The 15,047-nt window shown below is 42.6% G+C and overlaps 1 protein-coding gene across 1 annotated transcript in view; it reads right to left on the bottom strand.

Annotated features, from left to right (window-relative positions):
• CDH17 (cadherin 17) overlaps positions 1 to 15,047 on the bottom strand; it is a 48,323-nt gene that overhangs the window by 17,092 nt on the left and 16,184 nt on the right. The window contains exons 7-11 of the mRNA XM_028533922.2: positions 12,626 to 12,757; positions 12,158 to 12,308; positions 9,550 to 9,765; positions 6,023 to 6,099; positions 3,957 to 4,148 (exon numbers count right to left, since the gene is read on the bottom strand). Of these exons, the coding sequence (XP_028389723.1) occupies positions 3,957 to 4,148; positions 6,023 to 6,099; positions 9,550 to 9,765; positions 12,158 to 12,308; positions 12,626 to 12,757 (768 nt within the window). The remainder of the gene's footprint in view (positions 1 to 3,956; positions 4,149 to 6,022; positions 6,100 to 9,549; positions 9,766 to 12,157; positions 12,309 to 12,625; positions 12,758 to 15,047) is intronic.

Genomic DNA, 15,047 nt, shown 5'->3' on the forward strand with positions numbered 1-15,047 from the left:
ACCACCTGTTAGGATGGCTATTATAACATTTTTTTGAAGGAAAAAAACCCAAGTGCTGGTGAGAATATGAGAAACTGGAACCCCTATACGCTTTTGGTGGGAATGTGAAATATTATGACAGCTATGGAAAACAACATGAGGTTCCCTCCAGAATTAAAACTAGAACTACTCTGTGATCCAGCGATCCCACTTCTGGATATGCATACTAAAAAAATGAAAATAGAATATCTGTCTATCATGTTCATTGCAGCATTAGCATTATTCACAACAGCCAAAATGTCCACTGACAGATGAAAGGATAAATAAAATGTGATATACACATACAATGGAAAATTATGCAGCCTTAAAAAAAGAAAAATCTTGTCATATGTGGAAAAATCTTGAAGACATTATATTAAGCAAAATAAGCCAGTCAGTCATGGACAACAGAGTAGTGATTGATGGGTGGAGGGAGTATAAGGGGACTAAATAGTAATGGAAAAAAAATACATAAAGATTAAATAAATTAAAACTTAAAGAAAAAAGCCAGTCAGAGAAGGACAAATATTGTATGGTTCCTTTATATGAGGTGCCAGGAACAGCCAAATGTATAGAAAGGAAAGCAGAACAGTAGCTGCCAGGAGCTGTAGACAGAGGGAAGTGGGGAGGTGCTTGTTCAAAGGCACAGAGTTTTATTTATGCAAGATAGAAGAGTTCTAAAGATCCAGTACACAACAAGGTACAGAGACTTAACAATATTGTACTGTACACACTAAAACTTAGGTGGGTAGATTTCACATTATATTTTTTACACAATTTTAAAAAGTGTAGTTTAAAAACTTAAGATGATTAACATGCTGGTTCAGACTCAATGGTAGTCCCCTGATAGCTAAATGAATAGGGAATTTATTTAAAATACCAAAAAATACCCCAATATAAATATGTATGTCTGTCATAGTAAGTACATATATCCTAGGAACAGTTTGTGTACCCTAATTCAAACTTCAGGGGCAGTTGTTGCTTTGCATGTAAAAGACACTTATCAGAGATCCACACCACAGGCCTTGAGTTAGCTCTATCTCAAGCCACACTAGAGAGTGTGTCAATCAGTAAAGTGGTCTTCCAAAGAGATTTTGTGATATTAGTGGTATTCAAGACGTGCGGTTTGGTACACAGAGCATATCTCTCAGTCATCATGTGAACATGAGTGTAAGCATCTGACTAGTCCAGCAGCTCACACCCTCCAGAGTCCCAGGAGGCCTGTCCTGTCTGGCACCACCTTTTGCTGTTATCACAGTGCCTGAGGGACAGAGAGCAGGACTTCACTAGCCTAAAGTACAAGCTGCATGATTGTGTTTTTGTGACTGCCTGTTAACAACTGTAATAACTGAAAGAGTTCAGTTATTTAGCTATCAATATTTATTAACCCTCCGCCACATGCCAGACACTTGGAATACAACCACAAACAAAATAAGGGCGTGACAAAGATTTTGGTCCGAGGCCTGCTCTATTGTAATGTACCCCCTCCAGGTTGTGGAGGTGGATACTTGCAGCTCCTATCTACCAGAAATCACTGGAGTTACCCTCATGCCTCTAAAGGTGCCCATTAGCCACAAACGGTCAAGTTAAGTTGATTCACAACAAGCCGCCATGAGAAAATTGGGAATCATTCATGCTGAGTTGGCCAGGTCTCCATTTTCTCGTGGATCCCTAGAGAGCTCTGGTCCGGGAGAGGATGGGAGATATGCTGCCTGGAGCATCTGCTGCAAACTCTAAACAATGTCCTTTCCTTTATCCTTTCCTCTTTGGTTCTTTTCCTCTATGTAGAGAGCGAGAATCAAAGGGGAAATGGTAATGGCACCTTTTCCAGCTACCAGACTGACAGAGAAAGCTAACAGTTTGAGTTGGTCCACACACAAACCTCCTGCTAAAACCCAGTGAGGCCTGTGGTCAGAGGTAATAATGGGATCAGAATTCTGACACGGCCACGTGGATTGCTTCTATCCATTTCTGTGAAGTTATTCTGTTTTCTCTTTACTTCAGCTTTCTTTGATTCTGGTTCAAAACTTTTCTCAATCCCTGGCCAGCTTGGCTCAGCTGGTTGGACTGTCATCCTGCAAATCAGAAGGTATGGGTTTGATCCCTGGTCAGGGTGCATATGAGAAGGCAACCAATAGATGTTTCTCTCTCACATCAATGTTTCTTTCTGTCTCTGCCTCTGTCTCTCTCTCTCTTCCTCCCTCCCTCTCTTCCCCTCTCTCTAAAAGCAAAAAAAAAAAGTCCCCGGGTAAGGATAAAACAAAACAAAACCTTTTCTCAAGAGCCTGTTTTTTTTTGCAGCCTCCAGTCCACTATGCTGCAAACCTTCAGCATTCAGCTCTGCTTGCAGAGTCCTTTTTGCTGTAACTCTGAACCCTTTTAATTCTAAATATGTTGGATGACACTGAATGCTACTTCCTATTGAGTCATCTGGTAAACCATTTAATGCTCTATAGCAGGGTGCCCAACCTGTGGCCCATGAGCCACATGCAGCTCAGGATAGCAATGAATGCAGCCCAACACAAAATCATAAAGTTACTTAAAACATGAGACTTTTTTGTGATTATGTGTCACAATGTATTTAATGCATGGCCCGACAACTCTTCTTCCAGTGGGGCCCAGAGGTGCCAAAAGGTTGGATACCCTGTGTAAAGCATAAATGAGGCAGCCACAGAGAAAAGGGTCAAGATTTAGATGTACACAGTGGGGGGTGGAAGTAGGTTAGGGAGGAATGGGAAGGCCCTGTACAAGGCAGGAGATACTATGGTATGCAAGGAAGACTTGGGCTCCAGTTTGCCTACTCCTTACAGAGGGAGAGACAAAGTAAGAGCCAGTGGGCTTAGCAATCCCATAAAAGAGGAAAGTAAGGGGTGGGCAGAGAAGAAAGAATGAAATGATAAAGTTGTCTTTTAAAACTTGAAAGGATATCTACCAATTTCTAGTTATTTTGAAAGAGGAATCTATGGCTGGCACTCTAGAATAAAAGGTCTACAGCCTAAATGGCTCATAGGGTTCATACAGTCTAACACCCTACATTTGCAAAGGAAGAAGGAATGCCCTCAGCACACCCACCCACGCAGATTCAGCAAATAAAAACATGGAACACCTCGTTAAATTTGAATTTTGGATAAATAACAAATAATTTTTTAGTATAAATGTAACGGTGGGGAGTTATAACCCACCATTCTTTTGACACTGTTACCACAAATGGTGGCTCTGACTAATGTGTGGCTTGTAGATAAGCAGCATGCTTGTCTAAGGATCCTAGGAACTAACTTCAAAAGATACAGGCTCTGACCTACTCTGGCAGATTTGCTGATTTTTGAGCGTGGACTCAGGATGACGTGAAGCCAGGATGATGCGCACTGGGCCATCACTTGCCTTATTGGAATGGACTGTGCTCATCTGCATGAAGAGAACTTTTCAAGCCCCTCCCCTTGATGTCTTTGTTCTTCTTTCCCTCTCCCCTTTTATAAAACCTCTGCCTGCACTGAGATGTGAAAGGGTGTTGAGACAAGAGTCCTCCATCTTCTCAGGAAGACGGGCTTTGAGACATGAGGCCCCCATCTTCCAGGTGGTTGGCATCGGAATAAACCTCTTTCCTTTACATCAGCACCTGCCTCTCATGTATTAGCTTTTGAAGCTTCGGGTGGCTGGACCCGCATTTGGTTACATAAGTATGTCCCAAATAGTACATGAGACATAAATACACATACTAAAAATTATTTATCCTGTGTTTTATGTATTTTATACGGTAAAGGGCAGGCCCAGAATGCCTGGCCTGCTGTCCTTCAGGAGGACAGGAATGACTGAGTACTCCAGGAGTCCATTGCCATGCCAGAGAGGTCACTGCTAATATATCACCTCTGCTTATGGATGCTTGAAATCCATGAAAAAGACATTGAAATCCACAAAAATTCCATTAAAGGGCCACTTACCTTTTTAATTATGACATATCCAGCGTTGGTCTGGGGATCTGTGTCAACCCTCAGGCACCCCTCATCATCTCCTTGTGTAATTCGATACAGGATTTTAGAACTCCCAGTAAAAGGCTCATCAGCATCCGTGGCCTGGATGGTTAGGATGGTGGACCCAATGGCTGTGTTTTCAGGAAGAGTTAGGTTTCCATACTAAGAAGGAAACCAGGGAAGGAAACAGTGAGAACGTGCATTGTCACAAAGAATTGCCAAAGGGCTAACTTGTCTGTTTAGCTTCAGGATGGACCAAGTCATAGTTTGCACCAATACTCGCAGAGCACACTTTTCCCATGGATAAATATGTTGCCGTTGATTTTGACGTCAGTCATACTCATAGACTGATAGCCACTATACCAAGAAACACAACATCTCAAAGAGCTGCTGGTAGGATTCTAAAACAGATTCTCCCTCCAACATTCAATATATTTAATAACTGTAATTACTATATTAGTGATAATATCAACACCATATATTGAGTAATTCTAAGGTGACAGGTACTTTACATACATTCTTTTAATTAGTGCATGATCAACCAAGGAGTAGTGGTTAAGAACCTGAACTTGGGAGTCTAACAGCCTTGGTATGAACCCTATGCTTGCCACTCATCAGCAGGGTGACTTGAAGTAAGTTACCAAAAGTCTTTAAGTCTCAGTTTCATCTTCTGTCTGATGGAGATAATAATAATAGAACTACTTCATGTTTGCTATGAGGGTTGTGAGATAATGCATGTGAAGCCCCTGTTGCCTTGGCACATAGTAAGTACTCAATAAAATAAGCAACAAGCCCTCCTAAGTAGCTATATCATCATCTTCTTTTGACAGAGGAGCAAAGGAATGGAGAGGTAAAACTCACCCAAGACCCCACAGAATTGGGATTCATACCCATATTTGTCTAACCCCAAGGCCCGTGCTCTCAGTCACTGGCTTAGACTGCCTCCCCACCTCCACAGAAAATCCCTCGGATCATCTCTCTGGGCATCACCATTTTAAAGACAGAAACAGCCAGGGTCCAGGAGGAGATCGCAACAGTGATGCAGCCAACTCATTCTCCTGAGCCCAGTTTGCATTTCCAAGCTCTGAAACTCCCAAAGCTGGATTCTCACCTTCAATTTAAAACCACCGTCTACAGGTAATACAGGAAACTCCCAACACAAGGAAGGGAACACAGAGGCTGAAGCGCAAATGGTTCTATCTCCTGCTTGCTTTGCCTCAACACACACGCAAGTCATGTCCAGTCTCACCTCTCACTGCCCTGAACTCTATCATAAACTAATTCCCCTTCTTCGTCACAGCCTTGCCCCTATTTTGATTTATGAACTTCATCACAGGGCTCTGGGCTGCCTCATAACTGACTTCAAACAAACTGGTCAAATGGGCTTCTCTCTGCTCCAGAATAAATAAACGGACACATCCTTTTAAGGGGAGCACTGATAAAACCACCCCTGAGTTTGAAGTCCACTTTGACAATAAGTAAATAGTTTCCCTGATGTCCCCAACTGATCCTGTTTCTCCTGCTTTTTCTCCCAATGTTCCTAATTCTTGCAAATGTCTTGAGCACATATTTCTTTGGCTTGAGCCAGAGATTAGGTTTTTTTCTTTTCCTTTTCTCTTACTCAAATACTGCAAATATTAAACTTTTTACTAGAAACACTTGTTTGAAACCTAGCTCTAATCCATTTATTGTGCTACTACACACAAAATATATAATGACGAACTGCAAGTAGCAATTCAACTCCTTTCAAATCAGTGAGATTGTGGTGGCAGCCTTGAAGCAGCCCTTGGGATAAATGAGCCGTTGGCAGAAGTTCATAGACAGACGTTCCCAGAAACCATGACAGTGAATGTTGTTATCCCCTCAAGAGTTTCACTTAAAAAGGTGTCTGAGTGTGTCACCAATGCATTAACTAAGGCTACCTGTGAAGTCTTGCATTTCACCTAACTACTATCTGCCTGTGTCTTTATTCCAGAAGCTGGGATCAAGGAATATGAACAAAGAAAAGAAAAAGACAACAGGTGACAACTACTTACATCTGATTTTTTAAAGATGGGGATCTCATCATTGATATCGATGACGTTGATTTGCACATGACAGAGGGTCTTGAAGTCTGAAAATCAAAGTCATATCACAAACATTTTTCACTGAAAGATCATGCCTTAAAATTAGAAACCTGTGAGGAAAACATTAGCAAGTAAAGTGACAGCCACGGCCACAGTTTTGCTGTTGACATGCAGTTCATGTGGAAACAGGACTCTGCTCCCCACCTGTGCCCACAAGCTGGTCACCACGCAGAGGCTGAAGGAAGTCCTGAAAGGAAATTTCCTTGGGCTTTCCACTTCCCTTCACCGGCCCCCACCAGGATCAAGTTTGTTCCAGAGCAAGACTGTTCATTTTATGTGAAGCAGCTTCTTTTCACTAACTAGTGAAAGTTATGCAGCCTTCAAAGCCCAGAGCCAAACTATCCTTCCAGAAAGCCTTCCCTGAGCACCTCAGCCGGCTCTTTCCTTCTCTGAAAATTCCAGCACTTACTGTCCTACATCTCCTCTGCTCCCCGTGGTGGGGAGGGTTACGGTGCCTGCTCCCTTTCCTCCAAGTATGGGAGGAAGTGGTACAATCAGTCCCCTTCAAAAGGCCTGACTGCCCCCCTTGCTGGAGGAGGCAAGAGCAGGGCAGAGGTGGCTCATGGAACCCTGGGGGAAATGACTCTGGCTTTGAAGGATGGGTTTGCTAATTCAAAGACCTCGTCAGACACAGCAGTTTCAGCCTGAGTCCAAGATGAGCATGGAGTGTGGGTAGGAATGGGGTGCCCAGGGAAATACCAAGAAGAACAATTTGACAGGTTCTTTGTTGGGATTGCCATCATTCTACTGTGACAACCATAACTCACTGTATCACATAAACATTAAGAATCTGGGCTCTGGAATCCCACTGTTCAAATTCTGCCTCTGCCACTTATCAGATGTGTGAGAGCTTGATTGTGTCACTCAAGGTTTTTGTGTCAGTTTAGGTATAAGATTTGTATAACGAAAAAACTGAGGTTCTTGACGTAGTGCAAATTGTTAGCACTCCCTAGGCACCAGGCACTGTTTTAGTGCTTTACCTTCACTGCTCACTTTATCTCCATACTAACTTCGCGATGTAGGTACTGTTATCACTCTCATTTAATTCACAAATGAGGAAGCCAAGGGATAGAGAAGTTAGGTAACCTGACTAACATCACACAGCTAATGAGCCAGAATTTAAATCCATGTGCTCCCTTTGCCCTCTACATGTGCTTCCCAGCCATCTCCCCCTACTCTGTGTCTGGGAGACATCTCCCTGCTCTGTGTCTGGGAGGCCCACCTTGTGGACTGCATCGTGGGTGTTCTGGTCCTTTGGGAAACAGGTTCTGCCAACAGGAGCACTAGCAGGCAGTGGGAGGAAGGGCAGGGGGTGAAAGGTCTGGTGGGGTGCCCCGTCGCCAGCAACCTTGTGTATAGTCACAGGCACAGGGCTTGCCTCCTCCAGGAGTGCTCCCTTCCTCAACCCTTCACGCCTTAAGGTGCTTTACACTGCCTGTTGGTTGCCCACAACCCTTACAAATAATTCCTCCTTTAAACTCCTGTCGTTACTCCTTTTGAGGGGGTGTCTCAATTTCCTGCTGGGATCTTAAGGAATATACTCAGGCAGTCTTACTCCAGAGTTCCTGCTCGGTGCCCTGGGCATGTAAGCTAATTATAACTGAGGTGTAAATAAATGAATGTTGATTAAAGCTGGGGCTAGTCCCTAGAATGTGTGTGGACAACGAGAATGGCCAAAGATTGGGAGGTCCAAGGTCCTGCACACCTGCCTGCTTTGCACAAACCACATTGGGACCAGCAGGGGGCCTCCAGGGTAACAAGCCCTCCCTGATTTTATGTAAAACGATTACAGCCTAGTCTCTAATTTTCTGTAGTGTACACTTGAATGTTTATTTCTATCAACACACACATATATGTTTATGTATAAATATATTTTATTACCTGGCCCAAATTTCCTGTAGATGTACTCATGTACATAGACAATATGTTATCTGATTTCCACTGTATGCCCTTACAGCCTTAAATTGCTTCAAGTCCCCTTGCATTTGTACATGAGATTTCTTTCACCTCTTCCAGAAAGCCTACCCTTTCTCTCCCTCCACTGAGTGACTCATTTCCTTCACACACACAACCTTGTACATGTTCCTTGCAATTTATTTATTTGTGGAGGTATCCAATACCTTAAAGGTGCCTCAAATGAGGTAAATGCTCATTAACTATTTGCTGTAAGAATGGGTGGCTCTTGGTGTGAGATTGTTAATTTATCCAGATTTATTATATTCATTATCATTTTTGCTGTATCTCTTAACATAAAGCTATTTGTATAATATTAGACCCCCCAATATTTTCCAAATTACTTCCAAACATTCTATACTGGGAGCCTGTTAAACCCCAGTTTTCTTCAGTACTTCAACATCTGTATAAAGGAAAAAAATGTGAAGCACAGTGTGAAATGGTGCCATTTCTTCCGCACACCTATATAATCCGTGCCTGCTAGCACTCCTAGCATAACACTTACTGAACTATTTGTTAATTTAAGGTTCAATTCTAACTCAGAGAACAATTCTTAACCTGGGAGTGCGTATGCCTCTAAAATAAGCCTGTCTCTGAATACATGTATATTTTGTGTCTGTGTGCATTTTTTTGAGAATGCATAGATTTCATAAGATTCTCAAAGGTTCTTGTGACTCAACAAAAATAACCCCTGGCTTTGACATTGTACAAGGAATAGGGAAGAATGTCTTCTGATATTGTCAAATGACTAACTAGGTGCTAATAGGAGAAGACAGAACTTCCCAAAAGATGCATTTTTCCTCCACTTTCATATGGCAGAATCCTTTGAGTCTGAAAGGAAGAATTGGGAAATGCCATTATTTTTTTTGTTTATGATTATGGTGGCCATGACAACGTAACTTGCCAACCTCCAACAACAGGGACTTTCAGTGATGATGGCCACACTGCTACACTCTGAAATCCATTGCCACATTTGCACTGAGGCCTGGCTTCCCATGGCTGCCCCCAGCCAGTGACTGCAGGAGGCAGGTCTGCTAAGGTAGACCCATTCCTGAGTATCACGGACTCCTTCAGCACCCAATGTTGGACTCCTCAATGACCAGGTCAAACTTTTCTTGGACTGTTCAGTAGTCTGTGAGACTCCCATCAGCCCTCCTTCCCTGTCTACTTCTCTCGGGGTCAGGCTTATATTATACTCTGACTGTTCTCCCAGCTTTCCCTGTATCTCTCTCCATTTTTTTCTCATAGGCATTTCCCCTAATAAAAGCCTTGTACTTTTAATCCCCTTTACCAATGCAATAATGCTGCCTGAGCTGTCACTTTGGACCACAGTTCCAAGTGGTTCACAGCTGCCTCTGTGGTGCATGTGTGGTTCACATAGGAAGCATCCCTCTGCAGTATACCCAGGCATTAGGACAGCCTCACACATCACACCTACAAGGAAAACATGTATCTTCACTCTTGACAGCGAATGTGATACTGACCATTGTCGGACACCTCTACTGTCAGGTTGTACTGAGGGGAGTCTTGCTTCTTCAAGGACTGCTTGGCCAACTGGAACACCCCCGTGTATGTCTGGACCAGAAAGAGTCCTTCTTTGGGATATGGAGGGATTTGATCCACAATCTTGTACTGTAAAACGCTGTTGACAGTGTTTGCTTCATCCATGTCATGGGCGATAAGAGTCCCAATATCGCTAACTGTGAAGGAGGAAAGAAAGAAATGTATCCATTGCAGGCTCTATTTAATTTAAGTAAAAATGGTTCCACTGGATAAGCAGGTTCCTAGAAAGCTCTGTAAATAACTTTGAACAGTGGACTAAAGTTCTTAGATTTATTTTGGTTCTTCTAACCCTCTCCATGGTATAGTGTTTTCAGTAGTGTATTAGCTTGATATTGTTGCCATTGCAAAGTGCCACAGACTGGGCAGCTTTAACAACAGAAATTTATTTTCTCACAGTTTCTGGAAGCTAGATGTCTGAGACAAGGTGTCAGCAAGGTCGGTTTCTTCTGAGACCTCTCCTTGGCTTGTACATAGCTGTCAGATCCATGTGTCTTCACAGGGCCATTCCTCTACATGTCTGTGTCCAGATTTTCTCTTCTTGGGAGAACACCACATTAGTGATGAAGTCAGAGTATTGTATTCTATGGGATGTCTATTCTATATATGCAGGGTAAAAGAGGTACAAAACAATACCCCTGCCCTGTGGGAGGCTTAGGGTCTAGCTCAGTAAAATACTAAATTTCATATATATAAATATATATAAATAATACTAAGATACATTTCTATTTTTTCTCTTCTTTGATGTCTTATATTAGCCAGAATCTGTGGGACTTATGTCCCAGGACTTAGGAATACCAACATTAATTCATATTAGATTAAGACCCACACTAATGACATCATTTTAACTTTATTTCTTTAAAGACCCTCTCTCTAAATAATAGTCAGCTTTTGAGTTACTGGGCATTAGGATTTTACCATTTGAATCTGGGGGAGGGGGTCACAGTTCAGCCCATAACAAATAGTGTCCCACAAAAATTCCAGCTCACTCAAAACACGGATGTGACCATATTTGGAAATAGGATCTTTGCAGACATAAATAGTTAAGGATCTTGAGATAAAATTGTCATGGACTTAGAGTGGGTCTTAAATCTACAGATTAGTGTGTTTATACGAAGACCCAAAGATGCACACACACAGAGGAGGTGGCCTTGTGAAGGGGGCAGAGACTAGGGTTATGCTGCCACAAGCAGCCCATGAATAGCAAGAGCCACCGGAAGCCAGAAGAGGCACGGAAGAATGCTCCCCTAGCAGGCACTCTGATCTCAGACTTTGGCCTCCAGAACTGTGAGGGAACAAATTCCTGTTGTTTTAAGCTACTGACTTCGTGGTACTTTCTTTGTGACAACCATCCTTGGATACTACTGTACACGACAAATGGTGTAACTAAAGAAAGGCCCACTGTGGGTCACTTCTCAGCGACTTTACAGAACAGTTGCAGAGACTGGCTCCACCCCAGAGATAACACAGGGCAAAGGGCAGGCACGCATCCTCCCTGCCTTGCTGCCATTTATGGCCCTCCGTATTTATTCTTGCAAGTGTTTCAGCCCAGGGAGTTCCCAAAGTTGGAGGCTATGACTCAGTACCTCACCCAGCTCTGCACGAGGTCTGATAGGTTCTGGATCATCTTGCTTTGTGAAATGGGAATTGTGGCCTTCTCTACATGCAGCCACAATCCCACCATGGGACTCAAACTTGAATATATCCCATTCATGGAGCTAGGCTTTACCCCCTCTCCTGTATCAATTAGCATCTACTGACTTATATGGAAACTTGGAGGATTTTCATTGTGGGGGGAGGGAACTCCCTGTGGCCGTCTATAATGGACCTGGGCCATGTAGACATGGTTGATGGGCCTAGGAAGGGGGCACCATGAGCCACAGAGCAGAGGAAATATGTATTTGGTCCAGTAGCAGCTGCTATTTCTGACTCAATCACAACCGAGTCACTTTTGTGACAGACATCTGCCTTGTCAAAAAAGAAAAGTATGTGTGTGCTGGAATGAAAGAATGTCTCACTAAATTCTGTGACCCTTCGGTGTTGGAGCTGCCCTGCTTTGGACTTTTTGCCAAAACAAGTGAGCACAACACAGAGGGCACCGTGCTTCTCTCACTGCACAGTAGATCCTTCCTGTCAGAGGAACTATGGGGCTGTTGACATAAGTGACCAGGGAAACTCCAGCAGAAGGCACCACTCAGTGTGAGTATAGATTTTGTGGATAAGTCAGAAGTGAACGGAGTGCCATGTCTCCAAGTGACAAAGGCCAGGAACAAGCAGGGGCAGGGAGAGTGGTGGTAGTGGTGATGGTGGTCATATAAGCTGCAATTTAAGGACACTACCCAAGTAGTAACTGAGCCAGAATACTTGTACCTGTGCAACTCTCAAGGTGTGCTCAACCTCTACACTATGCTAGACATGGATGACTGATCCCTGATCAGATTTACTCCACTTTTTACAAGCCAGAGAGGAGAAATGGATTACAGAGTTATAAGAAAGATGGTTACACAGCTTCAAATAGCTCTCACGTCTTACCTATTCCTTCATTCTCCTGGACCTCAAATACAGTTGCTGTGGGTGGACACGTAGGCGGATTATCATTAATGTCTTTAACTTTCACAAAAATTTCCAGTGGTATTGCAAGTGGTTTTCCAAACTCATCCTTTGCAACTGCATAGAATACATACTACAACAGGAAGATCAGAGTTAAGACATGGCTCCATCGTTGCCTTAAAAAAGGCAGAGAAAATTATTGTTTTAATTTTTTTATGTACCCCCTTACTTTCAACTTACTTAGAACTGGGAAATGAGAAAAAAATAAAATGGGTCAGATTTGTGGGGATATTATCATATCTTTGAGAGCAGTGGCGTACTGGGGTCAGAACCCAGTTTAGGAATTTTTGTTACTGTTTTTAAGTAAAATCTTTCCTGCTCTCAGCTCTCCAGGTCGTGAGCACAGGACTTGGTCTTGTCACCTGTGAAACTCCCCCCAGTTTTACTCACTGCATCCTTTTCTTCTCTGTCCAAGGGCTGAGTCACATAAATATCTCCTTCCTGGTCAATTGAAAATGGGAATCTTGGCAGCTTCTCCTTTTCAACTAAGGAGTACTGTGCACCTGGCTCATTCCACCGCACCTGCAGGGCCAACGTGAGTCGTGAGGAGAGAGACATCTGCACCCAGAGAACTGGAGAGGGAATAAACAGTTTTCTGGTTCTCAGTCTGAAGCTTCTGACGACCTTGTTTATATGTCTGTGGTTTCTTACAACTACTGAATTATATTTTTTCACTTTCAACCAAAAATAAGCCTTTTTTCCTATTTTACTAAGTTATGTTGCTCCCAAAAAAGCACGTATGAGATATTTTTCTTCTCTAAAGCAATTTTTTTGCGTGTGAACCCCTTTAAGAATTTGCATGGTCACTATTTTGGAAGTCTGACCATGGAAGCTTCATGTCCATAAAATATCAATCTAAGAAACAAAATCTACTTTGTAGTTGCCATTGTCTGAGGACTAAGCCATGGTATATGAGAACTCCTCAATGAAGAGCAAAGAAGACACTTGAAACTCTTCTCCAGGCTAGTATTTCAGTAAGATAAATGATATATAAATAAAACACATTCCTTCCCTAAATATTTAGTCTTAAAGACTTTGGGGATTAAGAATAATTGCCATCTCCTTGTGTTGTTCTGTAAACAATGTGGCAAAATAAATAAAATCAATACTAAGTCCACTCTACTTTCTACAGACAGAGTTTGGTATCTCTAATATTCTAATAATAACACTCATTGAGGGTTTACTGCATGCCACACCCAATTCTAAACACTTGTATCTATTATCTCATTAAATGCTCAAAAGCCCTAGGATGTAGATACTATCATTATCCCCATTCAACAAATGAGGAAACCAGGACACAAAAAGTTTAACTGATTTGCCCAAATCGCGAAAGGTCCTACAGCGTTTGAAATTGCCACAGTAAACTGTCCTCTAAGACCAGCCTGGGAAGGGTATCAAGGGAGCATCATTGTCTTATACCAGTTATCGAAGCACCACTCTCTATCCAAGCCAAAAACCATGTTCCTGGGTCTAAGTGAGTGCGCCCTCTGCCCTAAAAACTCGGTCTGAGTTCTCCTCTCCTGAGCCGTCCTCCCCCACTCTTCTTCCTGTGTTTCCAGACACCCAAAACATTTTCCCCAGGCCTGGGTATTGGAGGTGGCACCCCAGAATTTCTTTTCTTTGACAGGCCCGAGAGCAAGCAAGCATATTCTTTCTTTTTAGCATTTACAAATCCTTTCAGAGATGACCTAAATAACAAACAGGAAGACTGTAGTAAAGGCTCCGAATCTCCACTTGTCACGGTGGTGAGTCCTGACACAGCTTCTCAGCTGGCAAAGCAGAATAACTGTTGCTTTTATTCTTTTTTTTTTTCTCAATGGTGAAATTCATTAATTCGACATTCAAAAGATAAAAATTCTTTTAGGTTATACAATAGATGTGGGATGGACCATTCCAGGTCCCTTAATACCAATGGTGTTATTTACAAACAATCTTAGAGAAACCACAGACTGGGACGTACTCATAACATTAATACCTGTTATCCACTTTCATAGACACGGCCTCTTAGTTAATCTCCACAACAGTCCTTAGAGGTGTTATAATCTCCATTTTACTGTTGAGAGGTTGGGGTACAGAATAGTTAAATGACTTATTCTACAGTCAATCATTAAAGTAATGGAGCAAAGACATGGTTTTGGTCATCTGCTTCCAAATCCAGTGCTCTCTCACTAGCCCACAGCTTTCACGTCAAGGAACCTTCTGATCTTCCAGAAAAGATCAGATCTAGGTGGAGCTCAGAGTGTATTTAAAGAGCTAAGGGAGGAGGTGAGAGCACCAGCCTCAGAGGTGGGAAGGTGGAGCTTGTGAATGGAGAGCAGAGGCACACAGAGGAGATGGAGTTGGGGGATGGTGGTCTCCAAAGGTAAAGGTTATCTACTCAACTCTTACTCTTGGCCAGTGCTGTCTATGTCCCTCAGACTATGATGAGATGAGTAGATAAGATGAGTAGAATCCCTTCTGGAAAGGGATTCTTCCCATAAGAATAAGAATACATGTACATGATGTGTACACCATATGCAACCCACTCTAGTGCAGCCATATTCCATACTAATGACAGGGAACAGCAAACATCAATTGTATCTAGGGAATCTTGAATCATGGACAAAGTTCTCTTTTTTAAACACACACACACACACACACACACACACACACAATTTGGTGAAGCCCAGAGTTTACCCATGATGATAAACTCCAGAGACTTGGAGCCACAGATTTTGTCAATTTAGTTTGCTTTATAATTATGCTGTGTAAAAATGTATACAATAAATATATCTGTGAAGACCATGAGAGTGAGCTCCTACAAAGTGAGGCC

The sequence above is a fragment of the Phyllostomus discolor genome, chromosome 7 (genome assembly GCF_004126475.2).
Source record: "Phyllostomus discolor isolate MPI-MPIP mPhyDis1 chromosome 7, mPhyDis1.pri.v3, whole genome shotgun sequence".
In the NCBI taxonomy this organism is placed as follows: domain Eukaryota; kingdom Metazoa; phylum Chordata; class Mammalia; order Chiroptera; family Phyllostomidae; genus Phyllostomus; species Phyllostomus discolor.